This window comes from Anabrus simplex, chromosome 3, assembly GCF_040414725.1.
Source record: "Anabrus simplex isolate iqAnaSimp1 chromosome 3, ASM4041472v1, whole genome shotgun sequence".
NCBI lineage: Eukaryota > Metazoa > Arthropoda > Insecta > Orthoptera > Tettigoniidae > Anabrus > Anabrus simplex.
This window is the reverse complement of record NC_090267.1, coordinates 93,159,336-93,184,294: the sequence shown is the minus strand read 5'-3', so window position 1 is coordinate 93,184,294 and position 24,959 is coordinate 93,159,336. Positions and strand designations below refer to the sequence as shown.

The 24,959-nt window shown below is 37.2% G+C and overlaps 1 protein-coding gene across 1 annotated transcript in view; it reads left to right on the top strand.

Moving 5' to 3' along the window:
• Nucleotides 1–24,959, top strand: part of LOC136866017 (uncharacterized) — a 109,891-nt gene that overhangs the window by 29,798 nt on the left and 55,134 nt on the right. The window contains exons 3-11 of the mRNA XM_067142628.2: nt 1,564–1,732; nt 10,840–10,953; nt 11,072–11,320; nt 14,109–14,228; nt 16,137–16,273; nt 19,895–20,114; nt 20,506–20,583; nt 24,357–24,461; nt 24,583–24,715. Of these exons, the coding sequence (XP_066998729.2) occupies nt 1,564–1,732; nt 10,840–10,953; nt 11,072–11,320; nt 14,109–14,228; nt 16,137–16,273; nt 19,895–20,114; nt 20,506–20,583; nt 24,357–24,461; nt 24,583–24,715 (1,325 nt within the window). The remainder of the gene's footprint in view (nt 1–1,563; nt 1,733–10,839; nt 10,954–11,071; nt 11,321–14,108; nt 14,229–16,136; nt 16,274–19,894; nt 20,115–20,505; nt 20,584–24,356; nt 24,462–24,582; nt 24,716–24,959) is intronic.

Genomic DNA, 24,959 nt, shown 5'->3' with positions numbered 1-24,959 from the left:
ATATTGAACAAAACCATGCGTGTAGCAATCGGCAATGGACAAAAGTGAAAAAATAGAAAACAAAAGACAGTTGATCGGGATTTGAACACGTGGCCCAAAACTGTACGGTCACGGTGAAAGACACTGCGTCACCGCGTCCGTTGAACTTCCTACGCGCTAATAGGAACGTAAAGCACGTCGCAAACTTAGACCGTCATTTTCTCGGAAACAGCCGAGTGTCTACGGATAAGCCGAAGTTCCTGGCAAATCGGGTTGTTACACTCGACAGGTTCCCCTCGTCAAGAAATGTAATAATACGATCCCCACTTCTGGAAAGGTATATGACCTTGTTAGCCTCATTTTTGTATTATCTGTTCTGATATGTTTTTCTGTTAGAACTGAAGTTAGGAAGAAAGCGAGTGTGAATAGGGAAATTCTGGTCCGGGTTGGCGCGGTGTTCAAATAGAGAAACCGCAGAGAATTATTTCATGGATGGCCGACAGTGGATTCATTCCTACTTGTGTTAAAAATATTCGCAACCTTAGTGGTTTATTAGCTGAGAAATCAAATTTATGGTGAAGGAAGTAGGAATGAAACAATTGTAACCTCAGACTAGGGAGGTATAATGCGGCGAATAGAAGGCTAGCAATATCTTTAATTTTTTATTTAATGAGTGAACGCATGAAATTACAACAATAAACTTGATGGTCCTGTACAAAAATTTCAAAATTGTGTCAAAAAACCATAGAACACGAGAATTAGTTGCGTGATACAGCCCCAAAACTAGTTTTCACCATACGTTAACGACATGCTTTACTCATGGCATACTATTTAATATACAAATCAAAATACACAGCCGAACCTGCAGAGGCTCATTCGAGTGAAATTGAGCTCGGAGAGTTCCAATGGCAGCAATTAGATTAAATGGCGTATGGCTTTTAGTGCCGGGAGTGTCCGAGAACATTTTCGGTTCGCCAGATGGAGGTCTTTTGATTTGACACCCGTAGGAGGATGAGGATGAAATGATTATGAAGACTACACATACACCCAGCCTCTGTGCCAGCGGAATTATCCAATGATGGTTAAAATTCTCGACCCTTCAGGGAATCGAACCCAGGACTCCTGTGACCAAAGGCCAGCACCCTTAGCTATGGAGCCGGACAGTAGTTACATGACTAAGACAGACTGTAGTTTCGCCTAGGTATCTTCAAAATTGACTTAAAACATTTTTTTTTGCAACACTTGCAGCAAAGAACAGCATCACATATTATTATTTTCAGCCAACATTAAATATTATCCAAATAATAATATATTTGTAACATAATTAATAGAGATAATATGTAACATACGTAACGTAACAATATTGTGAAATTTCAAATGCTTACTGGCTTGGTTGAGCAAACATTTTACTTTCCCAAATATTTCTTAACCGAATAACAAGTTTTATCAATAAGGAATTTGGTTAAACTGTTCCTGAATTGCAAATGAATTTAATGTATGTTCCTATCCACATTTTAAACAATCATTTTATTGTGATAGATATAAAAAATCGTGGTAGTAATGGACATGCTATTTTTTCCACAGGTTTGTAACAGAAGGTGGGCCTAGTGTTGACAAACTACAACCAGGTGACCAAATTCTGAACATCAACGGAGAGGATGTGAAGAAAGCTCCACGTGATCATGTCATACAGTTAGTGCGATCTTGCAAGGACACCGTGCAACTCACTGTGTGTCAGCCTCCTCTAGACAATGTAAGAATTTGTGTACTTTCTGATATTATAATTTAATGGCCGTATTGTATGGATAACTCGGTGAGGTGATTCCTGCGTCTTCTTAGCTCTTTATTACCATTATACGCGAGTTGAATACGACTGTTTATGCTCGACGATAATTATCTCGATTTTTCAAACATTCATAATTTTTTGTCGACATGTCTCTTGAGAGTTGAGTTTACTGAACAAAGCGCAGAGCGCATGCGCTGGGTTATTCATTTTCCGTGACCACTGCCTTCGTAATATACAGGCCGTACTGTAGAAAGCGCGTCAAGCCAATCAGCTGATCAATTGAGGCGAGCTAGCGAATGTTACAAATTGTAATTGTGAATGTAATCCATAAGGATTGGTGGCATTCGTAGGATAGCTGTGACCGTCGAGAGACAGAGATTTATATTTAAGTATACTGCATGTTCTTTCTTTAAATTTGTCACATCAGGATTTACGTAAACAGCTGTTACTAAGATAGTGAGACCTCATAGTGTAGGTTAGGCATGGTATCTTCACGTGGTGAGTAATGTAAATTCAAGGTACGTAATACTTCTCGTGTAATTTATTAATTTGTTATCGTATAACACGTTTTGTGGAAATATGTGCTACAAATTTAAATACAGAGTGTGAAAATAGGCATTTGCCACAATGCTAAGAACTTGGGCGTACCACGGCGAAAATACAACTATACAAGTAAATAGACATTAATATCTTCATTTTCTTCGTATGGGGGCAGGTTATCTTTATGAAAAACGAAAATCCCAACCGAAAAAATACCTGTTATGAAGAATAAAGGTGTATATTTCAATCATTTTACAGAGGTGATGATGAGTTCTGTTTTTGACTTTCTTGTTTCACAGATTTACAGCAGAGCGTTTTATTGTTGATACAGAACAAGTATAAAAATGGACAGTAACAATGGAACCTACGTATGGTTATTTCTTGGGTTCGTAATGAGTGCGCGCTGCCTTTTCTCCCCAAAATTAATGCGAGTAAAAGCCATTCCTCGGCAGTTTCCGTGAATGTGGGAAGTAACTAGTAGATCTGGCTGATCAGTGCATTAATATTTGGGAAAAAATGGGCTATTCCTAAACAAGAAATGATACACATTTTTGTATAGAAGAAAGGGTCTCAAGAAAGTCTTCGAAGGATAGTGCCAGAAGTCTCAACAACAACAACAACAACAACAACGACGACGACGACGACGACGACGACGACGACAAGAAAGCTACTGTATTTATGGCCATCTAGAGGTATGGAAGTAAAGTTTATTATTGCACGTTTGTTGTCTCCATATTTGTATTAATGGATAATAATTACGTTGTATTTGCTGGGTACATTGACGAGTAAAACACTGAAGTTTTCATCGCGTAGATTGCACTTCAAACCTACTTCTCCTAAAATTACATAGACCTAACTTACGAGTTATGATGCGATTACAAGTTTTAGTGATCTCACCCGTAATATTAATACAACATTTGTAAATATTTCATAATTACAAAAGGTACAGACGCATCATGTCCTTGCATTACACGGGTCGGACGGAGGAAACAGTTCGCCTCTTTGTGTGACGTCATCAGAGGTACAGTACGGCCTGTACATCACGAAGGCAGTGCCGTGAGTAGATCAGAGACCTTGACAATGTCAAATGTTTTCAAAGTTTTGGTAGAAGGTTATCATGACCTAACTTTATTTCAAATACAAGTTGTTTATTGTACAGTTGGTGAAGTGAATTTGCGGGAATGTGCCGTGTGATAGTGGAATATTGCAAGTAGAAAGTGCATTGATGTTAATATGTGTGTCCCACGTGTTTGATTTTGGAAACAAGTGCGAAGCTGGTGCATTGAGCGCAGGTGCGATGCTGTCCTTACCTAATTAGTCAAACAGTTGTATCATAATGAAAATCTAGCTGCCTCTGTGGATGCGTGGTTGAGTGTCGGCCTCCGGATTCCAAGATAGCGGGTTCAAACCCGGCAGAGGTAGTCGGATTTTTGAAGGGCGAAAAAAAGTCCATTCGACACTCCACGTCGTACGATGTCGGCATGTAAAAGATCTCTGGTGATACATTTGGTATTTACCCGACAAAATTAATTAAATCTCAACCATAGACGCCCAAGAGATCCGGTTTACTCGTTCTGCCATCTAGTGGGCCTAGAGTAAAACGGAACGTCGAAATTGACGAGCAGACAGCCAGATGGCGTCAAATCGAAATGTCTGCAAACGGTAGCTGAGGCCATACGATTATTATTATTATTATTATTATTATTATTATTATTATTATTATTATTATTATTATTATTATTATTTATAACGAAAATCTGAACTCTGCTGAACTCTGATTGGTCGTGAACCCGTTTCATTATGAAAATCTGAACTCTGATTGGTCGTGAACCCGTTCCATTATGAAAATCTGAACTCTGATTGTTGAACCTGCAACATAATGAAACTTGAACTATAATGAACCTCATAAAGATTCAGTTTTCTGGCATATAATATTTATATTTCGGCATCGTCGAGCATAAACATCATTTCATGCTGCTAAAAACTGCTTTAGCCCTAGAGCACTAAAATTTGTTCGGTAGTTGCCCAATACTAACATACGTAAAATTTACGTACATGTCACATGTACGCTAAAACAATAAGCAAAATCCACATTGTTGCCAGAAGTAATATATTCTTTAAGAATTACGAAGTACAATTCGCATTATGTTGTTAGTAAAGGATAATTCAAAACACCTAAGTGGTTCTAGCTTCTATGTTCGACGTAGGTCCTGGTCCGATATGAACCATGTTCTTTCTTGAGTACTTTCCTGTGTTTTAATCAATTGTTTTCCATATATGCCCATCATTACCAAACCCTTTATCCACTTCACAGTCACTGTGAGGTTGCATCCGGGAGGTAGTGGGTTCGAACCCCACTGTCGGCAGCCCTGAAGATGGTTTTCCGTAGTTCCCCTTTTTCACACCAGGCAAATGCTGGGGCTGTACCTTAATTAAGGCCACAGCCGCTTCCTTCCCATTCCTAGGCCTTTCCTCTCCCATCGTCGCCATAAGACCTATCTGTGACGGTGTAACGTAAAGCAAATAGCAAGAAAAGAGAGAGAGAGAGAGATTACTCTGAAATGTATGTCCAATCCCTGTGCTGTTTCACTACGGGGTCTGTTATGAAGCGAAATGAATCTAATCTTCAATCAATCAATCAATCAATACTGATCTGCATTTAGGGCAGTCGCCCAGGTGGCAGATTCCCTATCTGTTGCTTTCCTAGCCTTTTCCTAAATGATTTCAAAGAAATTGGAAATTTATTGAACGTCTCCCTTGGTAAGTTATTCCAATCCCTAACTCCCCTTCCTATAAATGAATATTTGCCCCAGTTTGTCCTCTTGAATTCGAACTTTATCTTCATATTGTGATCTTTCCTACTTTTATAAACGCCATTCAAACTTATTCGTCTACTAATGTCATTCCACGCCAACTCTCCGCTGACAGCTCGGAACATACCACTTAGTCGAGCAGCTCTTCTTCTTTCTCTCAATTCTTCCCAACCCAAACATTGCAACATTTTTGTAACGCTACTCTTTTGTCGGAAATCACCCAGAACAAATCGAGCTGCTTTTCTTTGGATCTTTTCCAGTTCTTGAATCAGGTAATCCTGGTGAGGGTTCCATACACTGGAACCATACTCTAGTTGGGGTCTTACCAGAGACTTATATGCCCTCTCCTTTACATCCTTACTACAACCCCTAAACACCCTCATAACCATGTGCAGAGATCTGTACCCTTTATTTACAATCCCATTTATGTGATTACCCCAATGAAGATCTTTCCTTATATTAACACCTAGATACTTACAATGATCCCCAAAAGGAACTTTCACCCCATCAACGCAGTAATTAAAACTGAGAGGACTTTTCCTATTTGTGAAACTCACAACCTGACCATTGCCTGCTGTCCATCTCACAACATTTTCGAGGTCACGCTGCAGTTGCTCACAATCTTGTAACTTATTTATCACTCTATAGAGAATAACATCATCCGCAAAAAGCCTTACCTCCGATTCCACTCCTTTACTCATATCATTTACATATATATGAGAAAACATGAAGGTCCGATAATACTGCCTTGAGGAATTTCCCTCTTAATTATTACAGGGTCAGATAAAGCTTCACCTACCCTAATTCTCTGAGATCTATTTTCTAGAAATATAGCAACCCATTCAGTCACTCTTTTGTCTAGTCCAATTGCACTCATTTTTGCCAGTAGTCTCCCATGATCCACCCTATCAAATGCTTTAGACATGTCAATCGCGATACAGTCCATTTGACCTCCAGAATCCAAGATATCTGCTATATCTTGCTGGAATCCTACAAGTTGAGCTTCAGTGGAATAACCTTTCCTAAAACCGAATTGCCTTCTATCGAACCAGTTATTAATTTCGCAAACATGTCTAATATAATCAGAAAGAATGCCTTCCCAAAGCTTACATACAATGCATGTCAAACTTACTGGCCTGTAATTTTCAGCTTTATGTCTATCACCCTTTCCTTTATACACAGGGGCTACTATAGCAACTCTCCATTCATCTGGTATAACTCCTCCGACCAAACAATAATCAAATAAGTACTTCAGATATGGTACTATATCCCAACCCATTGTCTTTAGTATATCCCCAGAAATCTGATCAATTCCAGCCGCTTTTCTAGTTTTCAACTTTTGTATCTTATTGTAAATGTCATTGTTATCATATGTAAATTTTATTACTTCTTTGGCCTTAGTCTCCTCCTCTATCTCGACATTTTCCTTGTAACCAACAATCTTTACATACTGCTGACTGAATACTTCTGCCTTTTGAAGATCCTCACATACACACTCCCCTTGTTCATTAATTATTCCTGGAATGTCCTTCTTGGAACCTGTTTCTGCCTTAAAATACCTATACATACCCTTCCATTTTTCACTAAAATTCGTATGACTGCCAATTATGCTTGCCATCATGTTATCCTTAGCTGCCTTCGTAGCGAGTTTTATGACTGGATGCCCTTTCTGACGTCAACCTCTGCAAAGGTGTTACTGAGATGAAATGAATGACTTGATCTATGTTTTGTGAAATAATTGCAGTAATTTAATTAAAATTAAAATCTTGTAATTTATTATTTCTTTTCCTTTTTTAACGTCACACCAATACATCGAACATTTTCGGCGACGAAAGGCCTTAATTGAGGTACAGCCCAGGACTTGTCTGGTGTGAAAATGGGAAACGACGGAAAACCATCTTGAATGCTGCCGACAGTGGGTTTCGAACCAGTTATCTCCCGAATGCAAGCTCACAGCTGCGCGACCCTAACCATGCGGCCAACTCGCTCGGTTCTATTATTTGTTTACTGTAGTCTAAGCTACATGTAAACCGTAATCAGTATTTGTCTAAGTATCATCAACCGCCACTGCACCCATTTTCCGCTTGTGCGGTTCGTTCTAAACTTACTTTTTTTTCTTACAATTTTATTTATGCCGCACCGACGCAGATAGGTCTTACGGCGATGGTGGGATGGGAAAGGCCTAGGAGTGGGAAGGAAGCGGTCGTAGCCTTAATTAAAGTACAGCTCCCAACATTTGCCTGGTGTAAAAATGGGAAAACACGGAAAACCATTTTCAGGGCTCCCGACAGTAGGGTTTGAACTACTATCTCCCGAATGCAAGCTCACAGCTGCGCGGCACTAACTGCACAGCCAGTTCACTCGGTCGTTCTAAACTACATATTTGCTTGATTTACGGGTTGCTTATCAAGTAGTTCGGGTAGGATTACCAGATGGTTTTAACGGAATGTACGTAGTAGCACATCATGTTCTAACACATACAGCATTTTAGGAAAATACATTATATCGGAAAATTATACACCTTAAGCGAAACTGTTCGGAAATGAGCTATATTTAATGCGTTTAATCTCGCATATTTATATATAAAAATTCAGCCTGTGTATGTATGTTTGTGATTGCAAAACTCTAAAAGCAGTCGGTCGATTGACTTGAAATTTTGACAAAACGTTCCATTCGAATACGAGAGTATTTAGGAAGTGGTTTGAACGAAATCGGATATATAATTTTTTATAATGAGTAATCTTATCGAATTAATTTAATTACAAAGCACCGAGCTCGATAGCTGCAGTCGCTTAAGTGCGGTCAGTATCCAGTATTCGGGAGATAATAGGTTCGAGCCCCACTGTCGGCAGCCCTGAAAATGGTTTTCCGTGGTTTCCCATTTTCACACCAGACAAATAATGGGGCTGTACCTTAATTAAGGCCACGGCCGCTTCCTTCCCACTCCTAGCCCTTTCCAGTCCCATCGTCACCATAAGACCTATCTGTGTCGGTGCGACGTAAAGCAACTAGCAATAATAATAATAATAATAATAATAATAATAATAATAATAATAATAATAATAATAATAATAATAAAGCCGCGCCAAGATTGGATCGACCTTGATTGACAGATTGTCGCTAGGCGACGACTACTTACGCTACATCATTATGGTCCGGTATGAATTGCTGTATACAGAAGGATGGGAACACGTCACAATATTCTTGCAAGGAGGTTCATGTAATTAGGCAACTCATTGCCTGTTATTTGGAAATAGGAATCCAACATGCTGTGATCGAGATGTACTTTCATGGAATTAGGCAACTCATTACGTGTTATTGTAAATGTGAATCAACATGAATAAATGTGTGCTGTGTATGTAAAACTCTTAAAAGTAGTCGATCGTCGTCTGTGTTTTCGCCTGCCATAGTACGAGTTTTATGAAGCTGAATCGAGAAGAAGAAAAAGAGCAGCACAATACTCTCAACAACGCCAAGAACTGTTAGATCAACAGCTAAGACTTATACAGTTGCAATATCTGAATGGTAGAGCTTCATATCCTTAAGTAACAACAGCACATCACATTCTTAGTCATAGAACTGCAGCCTTTAGTCTTAAGTCGTAGTACCACATTCATTAATCATCTGTAATGCCTCGCCCACGTTCAAACATAGGCCGCCGTTTTCAACACGCAATCACAGAACCTGAATGGATATCAAACCACACTGATCAAGAACGTTTAGACGACAATGAACGTGTTAGAATCAGAACTTCTCAAAGGCGAGCAGAAGATTCGGCAGAGCAGCGGGAAGAAAGACTTGAAGTCTTTACGAGTTGAATTCAGAAGTGCAGTACAATCATCTCAACAACGCCATGAACAATTAGACCGACAGCGAAGACGTATGCAGTTGCAATATCTGAATGATCGAGTTTCATTTCAGCGAATTGCTTTTTTCATACCAACCAGATATGCAATACAGTACCTCGTGTAAATTCGTTCAAATTGGAAAAATGGACAAATTGCACAGCAATGAAATTTAAAGGAGAAATCCCGGGAATGTGATGCACGACCAGAAAAGCGAAGCTACCTGAACATGAGCAGCCAAAAGAACCACTGAAAAGTTTGTTAAAAGGAATTACTGATGATTCAAAACATTTCCTCAAAAACATAAGAAATTAAAATTTCTGTTTTCAGAGGACTTCATTCGGTGCTAACGTTATAGCAGAGAATTTTATGCCGATATTTAAAATTCAAGCACAAATTTACCACAGATCATTAGTCCTTACTTCCTTTTTCCAGCAATAATCATAAATTTCTAAAAATCTATTTCATCGGAGATGAAAATTGCCAGTTGAATGCACGCTGCCAAATCTCTACTGGAATCAGAAGGCATATTGTTGAGTCATTGCAAAAAATGTTACAAGACATCAGTAATTAAATTCGGATGTTCAAAAGTGCGATTGATCTTATGTTCGCTAGAATACATTTATTTTCTTACCCATTAATTTTGATATCGGACTGAGTCACAGCGAAGCATGGCCGGTTTTAGCTTAGTTAAATATAACGAGAACAAAACAATCTTGTTTTTACTGTAAAACTTTATTCTTATTTAAGAGACATGCTGATTTGTTACAAAATCCGGCCTCTTTAAAACATCCATAAAACTTAGTCAGAACAGTTTAAATGTAACTAAAAATATACCTTTCACAGAGTCTGTTACCGTAATAATTTTTCGCTCATCTGTCCACTGAGTGGAAATCAATGACAAAGTCTGCTGTACATTTGCAGTATGTACAGGAATAAAAAAGAATATTATACAATTTTGAGCAGTTCAGAATTGAAGGTTTTTATGCATACTGCCATCAAAATATCTCCATAAACAATTTTTCATGCAGTAAAGCTACTTAAAAATGTATTTTTTTTTTTTTGCAACTGGATAATTCATTTTTAAACCACTGAAAGGACATTTTTTGAGTTTTAAGAAATTCCTCTCGACACCAGACAAGAGGCTAAATTGTAAGTAATGTCTGGTACTTCCCATCATGTCTTAACCCTGAATTTAGGGTCTGTTCATACATGACTTAGATTGTAGAGTAACTTGTTTTTCTTGATCCCTTTTACCAGGGATACTTTTTAGTTTGGTAATTGTAACGTATAAAGTTGCTTCCTCTGTGAGTGTAATCCTTTTCTCTCCTTAGAGCAATCAATCAATCAATTAATGAGTCAATCAATCAATCAATACTGATCTGCATTTAGGACAGTCATCCAGGTGGCAGATTCCCTATCTGTTGTTTTCCTAGCCTTTTCTTAAATGATTTCAAAGAAATTGGAAATTTATTGAACATCTTCCTTGGTAAGTTATTCCAATCCCTAACTCCCCTTCCTATAAAGAAATATTTGTCTCGGTCTGTCCTCTTGAATTCCAACTTTATCTTCATATTGTGATCTTTCCGACTTTTAAAGGCACCACTCAAACTTGTTTGTCTACTAATGTCATTCCTCATCATCTCCCCACTTACAGCTCGGAAAATACCACTTTATGTATTAAAGAAACTATTTAAAATAGTTCACGTTGAGTCCACCTCGACTCCCTTCTCCAAATTCTTTCCAGCCCAAACTTTGCAACAAATCTGTAATGCTACTCTTTTGTCAGAAATCATCCAGAAAAATCGATCACTGTTCTGTGTCTGTTATAAATGTATTTGAACATACTTTTGACAGTTCTTTTTCTTTTAAGCAGTCAGCCCGAAAATCTGCATTGCTTAGTGCAGCTAAGAAAGCGAAACTGAAGTCAAATCCTTCTCGAGTGCGCTTTGCTGAAGGTGTTGTCGTCAATGGATCCCCTCTCTTCCCTGTAAGTTATTTAAGATTACTTTATATATTTTAAAACTACTAATCCGGTAACAATGCAGATTTGTTTTATAATAGTATGCCTTTCTTTTCTAATGCAATTTGCTTGTGATTCTTTTAAGCCATCAACGTTTTCTTTGGGAGACTCATCTGTGCCATTTATGCCTAATGTTCTAAAAGTGTTTTTGGAAAATGGGCAGACAAAATCTTTCAAATATGATTCAACCACAACGGTTCGCGATGTGGTGGATTCTTTGCACCAGAAGCTGTGCATCAAGGCGATAGAACACTTCTCATTGGTAGTGGAGCATGTGAAGAGCTTAAGGCGGAACAAGCTTACCCTGCTCGATCCGGCTGAACCTCTGGCCAGGGTAAGCATAAGAAATGTACTGACTAATTTTATATAGAGTATTATTTGTGTTGACATGCTATAGTGAAATTTCTAAGTTCTATATTTTTCAATGAATTTTTACAGTGTTTTTGGAGATATATCTCCTCTGATATAGTAATGTTGCCAACTTTCAATATTGTACTTATAAAATGTTTTGAGTAGGAATGTTTTTACTTTCATTGTATCAGCATAGTTAAAAATGCCCCTGGCCTCACATTTTTTTTTTTTTTTTTTTTTTTTTTTTCATTTGGCATCAAATTTTGCACAAATTTGCTGGACAGTTGAGCTAACAAATATCAGTGTCAAAGTTTGTTGTTTGACAAATATATTGGCATGTAAAATTTTTTTAAATGTGATGTTGAAATTTATTTTTAAATATACATATGTGTACACACAACATTTCATAAGCCAAAAATAATTTTGAATCACCTTCCATCATAAAATAGACAGTATCCTTTATGCACCAACTGTCTAATTATTATTGTGTAGAATTTCACCTACATCAGACAAAAATGGCATTATAAGGGACTCTTTTTACGAAAGAAAACATGAAGATTTTTCTAAGCCATAAAATGCAAAATTATAATCTATGCATCTTCACTTGCTTTAGAATTGCCCTGTACAATAAGTGTCCTTTCAGACTTCTTTCTTCTCTCCTCCTGTGATATTTTCATCACCTTTTTCCTCAGGTCTTTGCTTTCACCTGAGCTCCTGCAGTGAATGGTAATCTAATCCAGATGTCAGCTTCTAAAAGGAACTGGCAAATTCTAGACAACTGAATTTCCATAATGCTTTTTTGAGTAGATTACAATGTCATTGACTTTTGTAACTTAAGACTCAAAACCAAGCTGTATTGGTTCACTGAATATTTGGTTTATGTTCTTTCCTCTTTTGCAAACACTTTTTGGCTCCCCTTGGATTTGTGAAATATATGTTGCTTCACCCCCAAATAGTTATTGTAGTCTTGTTCCTTTGTATGATGAATCTTTTCAGGGGACCAAATTTGAAATGCCAGTTAGCAGGTGGTTTGAAAACTTCACCGACTGTTTCCTTCCAGTTAAAAATTTATCGGGACAGATTACATTTCCAGTCTCTAAAAATATCTCTAAAATACCCTGGCTTTAGAATGATTTTCCTTCGAATTTATTTTTCAATGCAACCAAATACTCTGTCTGGAGTATAAAAGAATGTCCTGGTACAGGAAAAGTATGTACTGTTTTTATGTAATTTGGAGCATAAATATCAACCACATACTAAACATATCCATTATTGTTTGCAGTCTGTTATATCTACACTGATGTACAGATATCTATTGATCTCTTCTTACTACCTCCGGACCTGGTAGCTATAACGCTGTTTTCACAAACTTTAACTTCTTTCTCACCATCCATTTCACTAATTATAAAAGCTAAGTGAGTGTCCACACTGGCTTCTCTATAATGAAAGAAGGCACTGTTGATATATTGAACTATGGACTATTATGAGCAAACCTTTCTTACAACAATAAATTTCCATCTGCTACCAGGTTATTTGGAACATTTTAGGGACATACCCAGTTTTGGAACTGAACTGAAAATTTCAGGTTTAATATCACAGGAATAAAGAGTTATGAAACAAAACATTATCACATACTAAACAACGAGCTGTCAGTTTTACTCTTTGCCTTGAACATTGATTTGTTGGAAATTTTTATCCCAACATGAATGATGCCTGTTTCCTGAAGATCTTTTCCAACTTTGAGTAGCCAATTGTTCTTTACTTTCATTGATAGGGCTAGGTTCAGAATTCTTTTGGTCAGTCTCTGATTACTTATTCTGAAAATATGTCCATAAAATTTCATACGTCTTTTCCTAAACGTGTCTGATTTTTCTTTCTTGCTTTTCTACATCTTTAAACAATGATCATTGTTTCAGATGCATATAGTGCTTCAGGCTTGATTCCAGTTTGATGTCTCCTTCTGGATTTTAATGAAGGCATGCCACTTCTCTGTGAATTTTTGTGAATTCCAGTCTTGCCATGCTTTGATGCAAAGTTCTCATGCCTTATCACAGCTATCGTTCCACCACTGATGTTTACGTTTCCTCGGTGGCATGTTAGTGCACTTGGCTGCTTTTACAAGTTTGTCTTTAAGTTATGACCAACTAGTAGCATTTTGCTCAGAGATATTGGCCAGAAAAGAGCTTTAGTTTTGCTTCAGAATATCTGGGTCGATTCTTGGGTTTTGCTATGATCTACATTTGGGTCTGTTGGGTTGAAAGTTCACTTTGATTAGAGACAGGTGGTGATCAGAGTCGACGATACCGCCACTGACTTTTACATTCGTGATCTACTTCTGGTTTTCTTTGTAATAGCCACATGGTATCTGAAATTCTCATAAATGGACGTTCAGGGACCTCTTTGTTGTTTTCATCTGCGGGTGTGCTAGAAAATGAGTCGACATTAGTTTCAGATCAAAGGTCTCACAGAAGTTGATTAATCCTTCTCCATTTTTATTGGTTCTTTTATGGGCAGGGTAGAGTCCTATGGTGGCTTTGTACTTCTTTTCTTTGCCTATTTGTGCATTGTTGTTGTTGTTGTTGTTATTATTATTATTATTATTATTATTATTATTATTATTATTATTATTATTATTATTATTATTATTATTATCATTATTATGATTATTATTATTGGAAAATCTGAAGTATTTTATGAGAATATTTTTACTATTAATCATTTTCAAAGTATTCAAGAACTTCGTTCATGAACACGTTATCCTCATTTTACAGATAGCAGCTAGACCTGGTTCACACAACTTACGATGCCTCTTCAGGGTGGCATTTGTGCCCAAAGATGCCTGTGATTTAGCACAGAGAGATTTGGTAGCATTTGAATATCTCTACATGCAGGTATGTACAATTTTTATAAGTTTCTTTTTCTATTTGTTCATTTCCTAGCAGTAGCAAAGGATCCTGTTCTTTTGTAGTGAACCTTGCATATATATGAAGGCACTCTTTCTATTAGTTCCTGGTTTAACATTTGAATGCTCCCCATAACAGTACAAGTAGCAGTAATTTATCATCTTTATCAATATCATTATCCTCATGGAACAGTTCCCAGATTGTACGCTTCTGTCACTGAACATGAAATCTATATACAGGGTGACCCAAAAGTTTGTTTCTTTCTGGCCCTGTTATGTACATGGTGAACCAAAATTCACGCACTCAGGTGTCACAGCACGACTCCTCGCATGCCACCAATAAAAAAATGTCTCTCACAAAATTTCGTTCTGTAAGTATATCCGGCAGAAAAAGGACGTTGAAGAGTGGCAATCTGGCAATACTGTTACCACAGGTAGGGTAATTACCTCTGTCAGCACATATGAGTCGTGCTGTACAGTTGGTTTTGGGTTAACATGCAGGAGGTAGAGGGGTCGAACCTGGGTAGAAGCGTATGTTTTTTATTTCGTAAATGTAGTCCAGGTTGTATGGTATCTGGCATCTTAATCATCAACAGCGATTGCAGCGGGTCCTCCAGAAACCATATGCACTTACATACTATGATCCTAGAAATGGACGAACAATCGTTTGCATTGGTCAGCTTTAAAAGACGCCCTTTCCACGTCGTGGGCATGAATTTATTGACTGTTGATGATTAAGATGCCAGATATCATACCACCTGGACTACATTTATGAAATAAAAAACATACGCCTCAACCTCCTGCTTGCTAACCCAAAACTCTATCCACTGCACCAACTGTACAGCACGACTAATATGTGCTGACTGAGGTAGTTGCCCTACATGTGGTTACAGTGTTGCCAGATTGCCACTCTTCAACGCTTTTTTTTCTGCCGGATATACTAGTAGCAGGACAAACTTTTGTGAGAGACTTTTTTTTATTGCTGGCATGTGAGGAGTCGCGCTGCGACGCCCGAGTGCGCGAATTTCGGTTCACCGTGTGTGTGTTTTTAGGTTCTTTAAAAATTTCTTCTCTGCAATCATTATAGTTATTTGAGAGCTGGATTTAGCATAAGATTCTACATAAATTTGATATATAAATGTCAAAACAAAGCCTGCACACAGTAATCTCTTCTTAAAAGAAAGGACCAGATTTTCATCAAAATGGAAGTCAACCGATGAATGTCATAAATATTATTTGTTGTTGCAGAAAGAAAACAAAATAAGTAAGAACAAGTTAAGTAGGAAAGAACATTATCTTTTTAATGATTAACACCATAAATAAACATTACAGTAAATATTTATTAGCCTATAAGCATTTTTATGAGTGTACCTTAATTGGTTCCTAGAATTTATAACCAAGCAATTTTTTTTCCTGTGTGTTATTTTATCTACAGTGCTATGATTTACATGATTGGAAACATGTTAAATATTTGAAATAAAGTTAATCTAAATATAATTGACATCATTATTGCATAAAATATCCAAAATTTTGCTCAGATCTAGCACATCTGAATGTTGTTCAGAGAGCAATGTCGGAGATAATCTTCTGAGATGGAAATTCTCTGAAAATATCTCGCATCATTGATTTGGATAGTAGAACTGCCCATCAATGACTTATAACCCTATCTAAAGCTTCATGGAATCACATACAGCTCTCTGAGGGCATGTGTAGTTCATTCCTGATTCTTGTCTTGTCTTTGTCTTGTGAAAGCCTACAGCAGGCTATGCTCACACTTGCACTGCAATGTTTTAAGTGAACTGCAAATATTGGTATATATTACAATGTTATTTAGTTCTTCAACTGATACTCTCCACAGTTCAAAATGTTGTTCAACATAACTCTCTTTTCTTCATAGTGTTGCAACGACGTGGTGCAGGAACGTTACGCTCCTGAACTGAAATACGACATTGCCCTTCGGCTGGCTGCTCTCCACATCCACCAACATGCTATTTCAAACAATATGACAAGTAAAGTTACCGTCAAGTCCATTGAGTAAGTATCTCTTTAAAATTATCATTGTATTCTTAAATTTTATCAATTTTGCAGATTTTATACCATTATCTATCAATAAAGTCGTAATGAGTCCGTTCTCTGTAATTTTGTTTATTGTGTATTTTCAGATATTTAACAGTTTTTGGTCAACTCAAGACCGTATCAGTGGTTTTTAGCTTTTGTGTCTGTCTGTCTGGCTGTTCCACCATCACGGCGAAACGACTGCATAGATCGATCTCACCCAAACTTCATATTTGGAGTATATTCATCCAGGAGCAGATTCAGATATGCATATAATTTAAAAATCACTCAATAGACTTGGGGTTTATACAAAAACTAGAACAGGATTCTCTCTCAATTTTCTGTAAAATCTGAAGACCTTATGAGAAACTCCTCTTCATTTTAAACAACTTTTGTTGTGTACAAAAATTTTTTTTAATGCTTCAAATGATGGAGAAAATTACTAGCCTATTTTCTGCTGGTTCTGTGGTCTGCATTGAGCGACCGAGAACGAACCCACCGGTTACCATGGCAATGTCTCTGGTTGTTTGCCAGCAGGGAAATAACGTAATGCCATTTTCATCCTTATTCCTGTAAATTCGTAGTTGTTCTTTGGATAGAAGTAGAGAGAGAGAGATCAAGCTGCCAATCTGCTGGATATTTTCAGAATACCATTGGGGGTTACAATAGTCTTCGAATAGCACTAAGGATGGCTGTTGATATTTCAACAGTACTGTGGACTGTAGGCCATTATTTTTCACCTTAAGATGTTTTACCACATATCCCTATAAATTTTACTGTATTTCTCTTCTACGTCCATTTTCTGCTTTAATTTCTTGCCTCTGCCTTGCCTCTTCAGGTTTAAGCAATAACACCGTAGGTCATTTTCTTATCTAAGAATCTCTGGGTCTAAATTTCTCTTCTGTTACCATTTTCTTATATCAGTAACTCATACCATCACAATTTAGTGAGGGATATTTCATTTTTGCAATCGTAACATCCCCCCCCCTTTTGTTATTCCAAACACAACATTACCAATTAGCAGAGATAACACTGAGAAAAGCGAAATGAAGAGATTGCGATACTGCAAGACAATAAAATATAAGATACTAGTGTCTAATACTAGAGGGGCAATGTGGTGGAAAAGTATTCAGGTCCGATAAATCGTCGATCGGAGCAAACAAGAAATTGTTCAAAATTGGACTCCTTCGGTCCTATATATATATTCTTATAATTTTGTTAAATACCACCTATTCAATACAATTATGATGTAATAAAAACTTGCATATTTATTAAGTTGTATAGTACATGTTTTACTCCTTTTTCGTGAGCATCATCAGCCAATTGTCATTTACTTAAGGTTATATAAGATCATGAATCTATTCTGTTGGATTAAATTATGCCCGTAAACCTGATTGACAAATCTTGTAATATTTTAGAAGTCATATAACAATAAAATTATGTCTAGGTTAAAACATATTTATCTAAAATCTATCTGTCTAACATTTTATTGATGAAACTCATCTGGCGCGCGGCTGTGAGCTTGCATCCGGGAGATAGTAGGTTCGAATCCCACTATCGGCAGCCCTGAAAATGGTTTTCCGTGGTTTCCCATTTTCACACCAGGCAAATGCTGGGGCTGTACCTTAATTAAGGCCACAGCTGCTTCCTTCCAACTCCTAAGCCTTTCCTATCCCATCATCGCCATAAGACCTATCTGTGTCGGTGCAACGTAAAGCCCATAGCAAAAAAAAAAAAAAAAAAAAACCTCATCTGTTGAACATCCTTTAAAATTATTTTGAAAAACCTTTTGAGATCTGGCTAATTGTATTGATTCAGTGTTGCTTGACTTGTATGGTTGTCATTGAAACTTCATTAACTATATTAACAATTTTGTACAGTTGATAATTGCCTATGTTATATGAACCAAGCAAAGCTCACAGATGGAAGAAGTGAAGGGAACTGCCTACTTGCCTTAAATTCATAACACCACAGATAGAATTGTCAAGGTCCTCTGCAAACACAATATAAAAACCGTGTTTGGCACCAAGGACAAATCGTTCCCACTTTTACATCCTGGTGTATACGAAATTCCCTGTACGTGCGGTAAGGTATACATCGGCCAAACATGCCGGTCCATTGGTACCCGTATCAAGGAACATGAATGTAATATTTGTCTCAACCAGCCAGACAAATCGGCAACAGCTGAACACGCTCTATCATTGAATCATGATGTCATGTTCCAAGATGCTCGAGCTCTTGCCCACACTAGACACTACAGGTCCAGGATTATACGGGAAGCTGTGGAAATACGTAGAAATCCTAACAGTTTCAACAGAGACACTGGTTATCAATTAAGTAATACCTGGTTGCCAGCCATTATGTATTTACGTAGGTAGTTCCCGTCCCTGTCCCTTCACTATTGTTATTTCGTCTCGGTGTTCTCCAAATTCGTACGTTCCTCATCGCCAGATATTTCATTCCAGGCTTGTTCAAAGTTAAGACCTTCATTTTGGTCCGTACTGAATCTAGATTTACACTATAAATTGAGGATAATTATGTCCACCTTTTCAATACAAATACAAAGTGTCAGTGTCATACACCTGTCAGTGTCATGTTACGTACACATGTTATGTGACACTCTTAGACTGATTCTGATGGTTTGGTCAACTTCCGCTTCGAACGTTAGCGCTGTACCGTGTCTGGGGAGCCATCTGGTGACGAATGAACGTACCATTTCAACTTCTATTAGAATGTCTAAATTTCAAAATGTCATTGTTTAAGAAGCTTTTCTCGTGGACAGTAGAGACTTTCTTCTGATGACTCACAGCACAGTTCTCTGAGAAACGTGAAGAATTTCACCTGATTTTCTTGACACGGCATAAGCCCAAAAGCTTATACAATATCATTTCTATAACACACACTTGTCAGTCAAGGAATGCATCAGATCATTTCTGCTCTCGTCTGTTGGTTGCAGTAATGTTCTTTATTATTATTTTAACATGCTCGAAGATGCGACACTGCCACCCCACAATTGTGTATTCCTTCACTCACAACATTGCAAATGGAATGAAATGCTGAACTAAGGAAACAGTACGCCCAATGGTTTGATTACAGTGGATGTTCAATATGCTGCCCCCTCCCTTCTCATCCCTCCTCTGACACACAGCAACAGCCAGTGGCATAGCCTGTGGCTTAGCAAACACAGAAAGTTTGTCTGTTTGAATCGCGCGCCTGGAAGTAACCTCATTTTCTCAAAAACAAATAAAAAATTTTCCCCGCCAATCTGACTGACCGTCATTCTTAACATAACATGAAGAGCATTCCTGATTTTTTTCGGTATAGTTGATACACTCTGTATATTCTTGCATATCGTCGTTGCCGGGACAAAACCTCCTATGTGATAATATTTTTTGGAGATATACTGACCCGCAGCACGTACATCACGAAGAGCGAGAATGCCTTGACAGTATTCACACAATATTGCACCTTAAATGGCAGAACCTTACCGGCCAAAGTTCTAAGCTAAAATGTTTCACATAGGAGGTTTTGTCCTGGCTGCGACGATATCTCATTTTACAATTGATTGTAATGGGTGTTGATTTCTTTTATATTACACAGACGAGAATTTGGGTTGGAGAGGTTCGTCCCTGTCTCTTTGATGAGCTCTATGAAGAGGAAGGAGTTACGTAAGCTAATTAGCCACTTTCTCAAGTTAAATCACAATCTGTCTCCGACTGGTCAAAAGAGCTTAACTAGTCTACAAGCTAAGCTGTACTACCTCAACATCATTAGCGAGTTGCCCAGTTATGGAGCCAAGTGTTTCTCAACCAACATTCGGGTAAATAAATACTAAAATATAGTTTCTTAAATTTATGAACTGTATTGTTTCATAGTTTGTAAATATCCTTCTTTCGGTTTTAATCCACAATAACAGTTTTTTTCAGAAAAATATTCTATCACTTACAGTTTTTCAAACGTGATATTACTTTTTTTTTTTTTTTTTTGTCCCAGCATGGCATTGAGCTCGCTGTTTTGATTTTCAGACCTTTCCAAGACATTTTGTGTTAATAGACGTGATATTTTTCGAGTGTTTACTGTGTGAAAGAGGAAAGTTGCTGGGAAACTTTACAGTTCATGAAGATTTTTCTCTATGTCCTGCTAAGGTAAGAATTAAAGAGAAATTTGTTTTTAAATATGTACAACAAACTTTTATTGTTTTTATGTTTCAGGATACAAATATGGAACGAGTCATTTTAGTCAGCCCAAAATTTGGGATTAGTCAAATTACAGGATTAAGAAACAGTGTGGTAAGTAAAATTTTGGAATAAATGCACTCATATATATAATTACCATGCAAAAGAACAGTGTCATAGTTCATACAGTTTGTTTCACTTAAGTGTCAGTAACTCAGTTGTTGTTGTTTCAGTCCATAGACTGCTTTGATGCAGCCCTCCACACCACCCTATCATGTGCTAACTTTTTTTTTTTTTAATTTCTACATAACTGCTGCATTATACATCTGCTCTAATCTTTGTCATTTGATACCTTGGTCTACCCCTGGCATTCTTACCACCTACACTTCTCTCAAAAACCAACTGCACAAGTCCTTTGTGTCTTAAGACGTATCCTATCATTCTATCTCTTCTTCTGTTCATATTTAGCCAAATCTATTTCTTCTCACCAATTTGATTCAGTATCTCTTCATTCGTGATTCAACCTATCCATCTCGCCTTCAGCATTCTTCTGTAACACCACATTTCAAAACCTTCTATCCTCCTCCTTTCTGAGCTAGATATTATCCATGTTTCACATCCAGACAATGCCACGCTCCAGACGAAAGTCTTTAGAAACATCTTTTTAATTCATATACAGTATCAGTGTTTAAGTGAGCAAATTACTTTTCTTAAGATAGGCCTTCTTAGCTTGAGCTAGTCTGCATTTTATGTCTTCCTTACATCTGCCATTGTTAGTTATTTTACTGCCCAAGTAACAATATTCATCTACTTCCTTTAAGAGTTCATTTCCTAATCTAATATTTCCTGCATCACCTGACTCCATTCCACTGCACTCTATTACTTTTGTTTTTTGGACTTATTTGTTTTCATCTCGTACTCCTTATCCAAGACTCGGTCCATACCATTCAGCAATTTCTCCAGATCTTCTGCAGTCTCAGATAAAATAACAGTATCATCAGCAAATCTCAGGGTTTTGATTTCCTCTCCTTGGATTATGATTCCTTTCCCAAATTCCTCTTTGATTTCCTTTACTGCCTGTTCTATATAAACATTGAAAAGGAGGGGGGGGGGGGGGGCAAACTGCAACCTTACTTCACTCCTTTCTGCATTGCTGCTACTTTTTCAAAGCCCTTGACTCTTCTCAGTGCAGACTGATTATTACACAGATTGTAGATAATTCTTTGTTCTCGGTACCTGATCCTGATCACCTTCAGAATTTCAAAAAGCTTGATCTAATCAACATTATCAAATGCCTTTTAGGTTGCGTTCACAAAATACTACTCTCCAACTCCGAGTAAACTCCTAGTTCACACTATCCGTTCACAAAAGTAAAGTGTTAACTCTACAAGGTGTTCAGAAAATGCATTTGAGTTAACTCAAAGTACACTCATTTTACTCCACGTAAATAGGTGGGTAGATTTAACTCGACATGTGCAGTAATGCATTCATTGGTGGCGGTGAAAAATATTAAAATGCGAGTATATTGACATCCAATGAATTCAAATTTTTTTAGTTGTTGATAAAGAAGGGCATTATGTATTGAATAAAGAAGGAGATATTTTTGTTTAAAACAGGAAAAACAGGTACCAATGTTAATAATTGGCGGAAATAACATGATTGAATTTTTATAAGAAAACCCATGTTATGAATGATCAGCTGATTTATTAACCTCAACTTTCTAAGATTTCCTTGGTAAATGTATAATATGTAAATTTTTAATTTTACATGACCTACTGAATGAGACCATTTAATTATATGATCAGAAATACCACACATTGCATTACAACTCTCATGTAACGGATCTGTACGAATCAGGTGCTAAGAGCCAAAATGCAACCAGAAGTTGCTTCCATGGGTGTTGCAAAAGGCCTTCCTCATTCCCTGATTTTGGGTTTGGAAAGTTTAGGGCCAATGACTCTGAGTAGATATTTGAATGCTGATACGGCCAATCAGAAATGTTGTTTAAATTCAGTTTCACCGTAGTTGTTAACAACATAATCTACATAGCCAGTTGTCCTAAACGGCTTATCAAGCATGAGTGCAGAGCCCATGTAGGCCTATTGGTATTCATCATCAATGTAATCAGATTGTTCCTACAAGATAAAGAATAACATAAATAACATTAAATAAATAACATTAAATAACATTAAATTCCTCGCAAATGAGGTTATGGTAAAACAAATAGCCTTCCTTAATTGATTAGACATATATTGTTACTCTGTATTCACTTCAAGCGTTCACGAAATACCATTACTCAGAGTTAACCTTACTAGTTACTCGGCTATACTCTACTCCACTCCAGCTCTACTCGGAGTCGTATTTTGTGAACACAGCCTTAAAGATCTATGAATGCCAAGTATGTGGGCTTGTTTTTCTTAATTTGATCCTCTAAAATCAGACATAAAGACAAGATTGCTTCACGTGTTCCTATACTTCTTCTGAAGCCAAATTGATCTTCTCACAACTCAGTTTCAACTTGTCTTTCCATTCTTCTGTAAATAATATGTGTTAATATTTTGCAGGCATGAGGTACTAAACTAATGGTGCAGTAGTTTTCACACTTGTCAGCAACGGCTTTCTTGGGAATAGATACAATATTCTGCCGAAAATCGGATGGCACTTCTGCTGTCTCATACATCGTACACACTAAATGGAGTAACCTCGCCATGCTGGTTTTTCCTAAGACAGCCAGTAATTCAGAGGGAATGTCATCAATTCCAGGTGGCTTGTTCCTTTTTAGGTCTCTCAAAGCTCTGTCAAACTCTGATCTAAAAATTGGGTCCCCCATTTCATCAGCATTAACAGCCTCTTCTTGTTCCAAAACCTTATCGTTATGTCTTTACCATGTTACAATTGTTGAATATGTTCCTGACATCTTGCTGCTGTGTCTTCTTTCCCTAGAAGTGGTTTTCCATCTTAGCTCTTCATACACTTACAGACATGATACTGTATAACTAAAAGCTTACTTTTTAGATTGGGCATAACCAACTAGGTGACGACTCCCTGTTTTCCATTTGTGTTTAAGAATAATATTGAGATGCATCAAAACAATATATCAGAAGCAATCATGGAAGTACATATTTACCATTCTATCACATAAAAAGAAATGCCTGCGGATCTTTTTTGAAAAATCAGAGTCTGAATATTGCATTCTCAGACATCATCATCATCATCATCATTATGGTGGAGAGAGATTATCTTTCCTGGTGATTGTGATGCTAGGTGGACAATAACATAATTAAAATACATGGTACAGATAGTTATAGTGCTGCATGAAATGTTGTATTTATTATGATCACATTTGTAGTTTTGTTAGACAACAATTTTGGCTTCAAAATATTTATCTGTTTAAAGGTTAAATGAAAAATACTGGCAAAGGAATGAGTGAATAAATGAAGGAATGATTGAATAAATAAGTAAATAAATAAATAAATTATTAAATAAATAAATTGTAATAAAAATACTTTATTAAACATTCCTTCAGTTGATGCAGATTATACAGGAAGTTCTTTAATGTGACAGAAGCCATAAACCTGGAGCTGTTAAATTTAAACTTCTGCGAATAACGCCAATTTCAGCCAGGATCGAATGTGCTTTTGAGAAGAAATTTAACACTGACTATTTTGACTGTATTTCTGAAGGCAGCAATAAAGGAATTACTGGCTGAGTAAGAATGCGTTGTAATAAAGCAAGGTCAACAGCAAGTAATATGCTCAGCCTTTAACTGTATTATATTGAATTATTTATCCTACTCAAACTATGTTGATTCTTACCATTTCACACCTTTCTGCTTATTTTAATGGAATGACTGAATTATCTTGCAAATTAATATTATATTTTTCCAGCCGGTTCCACTGGCAGATATTGAACAGATGAGTCTAGTCACGATGACACGGGAAGATGAGCTATCTCGATGTGTACACATACTCGTTCCAACTTCTGAAGAGAAGGTTAGTAACATTTTGTTAAACATTAAGTTTAAATATGAGCTCTGTAGAATTCTCTTGATGAAATTTCTCTCGGTTTGTATAAATCAGAATTGTTGGAATCTTCGTTCTTTTCTGCACTTAGGAACTGGTGCTCAGCCTGGAGGACCGAGATGCTGAGGAATTAGTATTGGTGCTTCAGGGTTACTACCGACTACTTACAGGTGAAACGCTTCCTGTCGAGAAGGATAAAGATCCAGCTTGGACAGATGATTCAGGTACTTCCACATTTTAGATATTCATTGATGTAATTAAAAGAGAACACTGATATTATTCAGATAGGAATGTCAAATGTCAGCCCTCCTGGTGGCCATGATCATTATGGTGTTGAAGTCTAAACAGTCTGACACTGTGATTAGCCGGTTCGAGTCCCGTTGGTCGAAAAAATTTCACCATCAGAATGTTGGTCGGCAGAGTAGGAGAGGTGGTGGTATACAATTTCTAATCACTAGATTGTGTGCC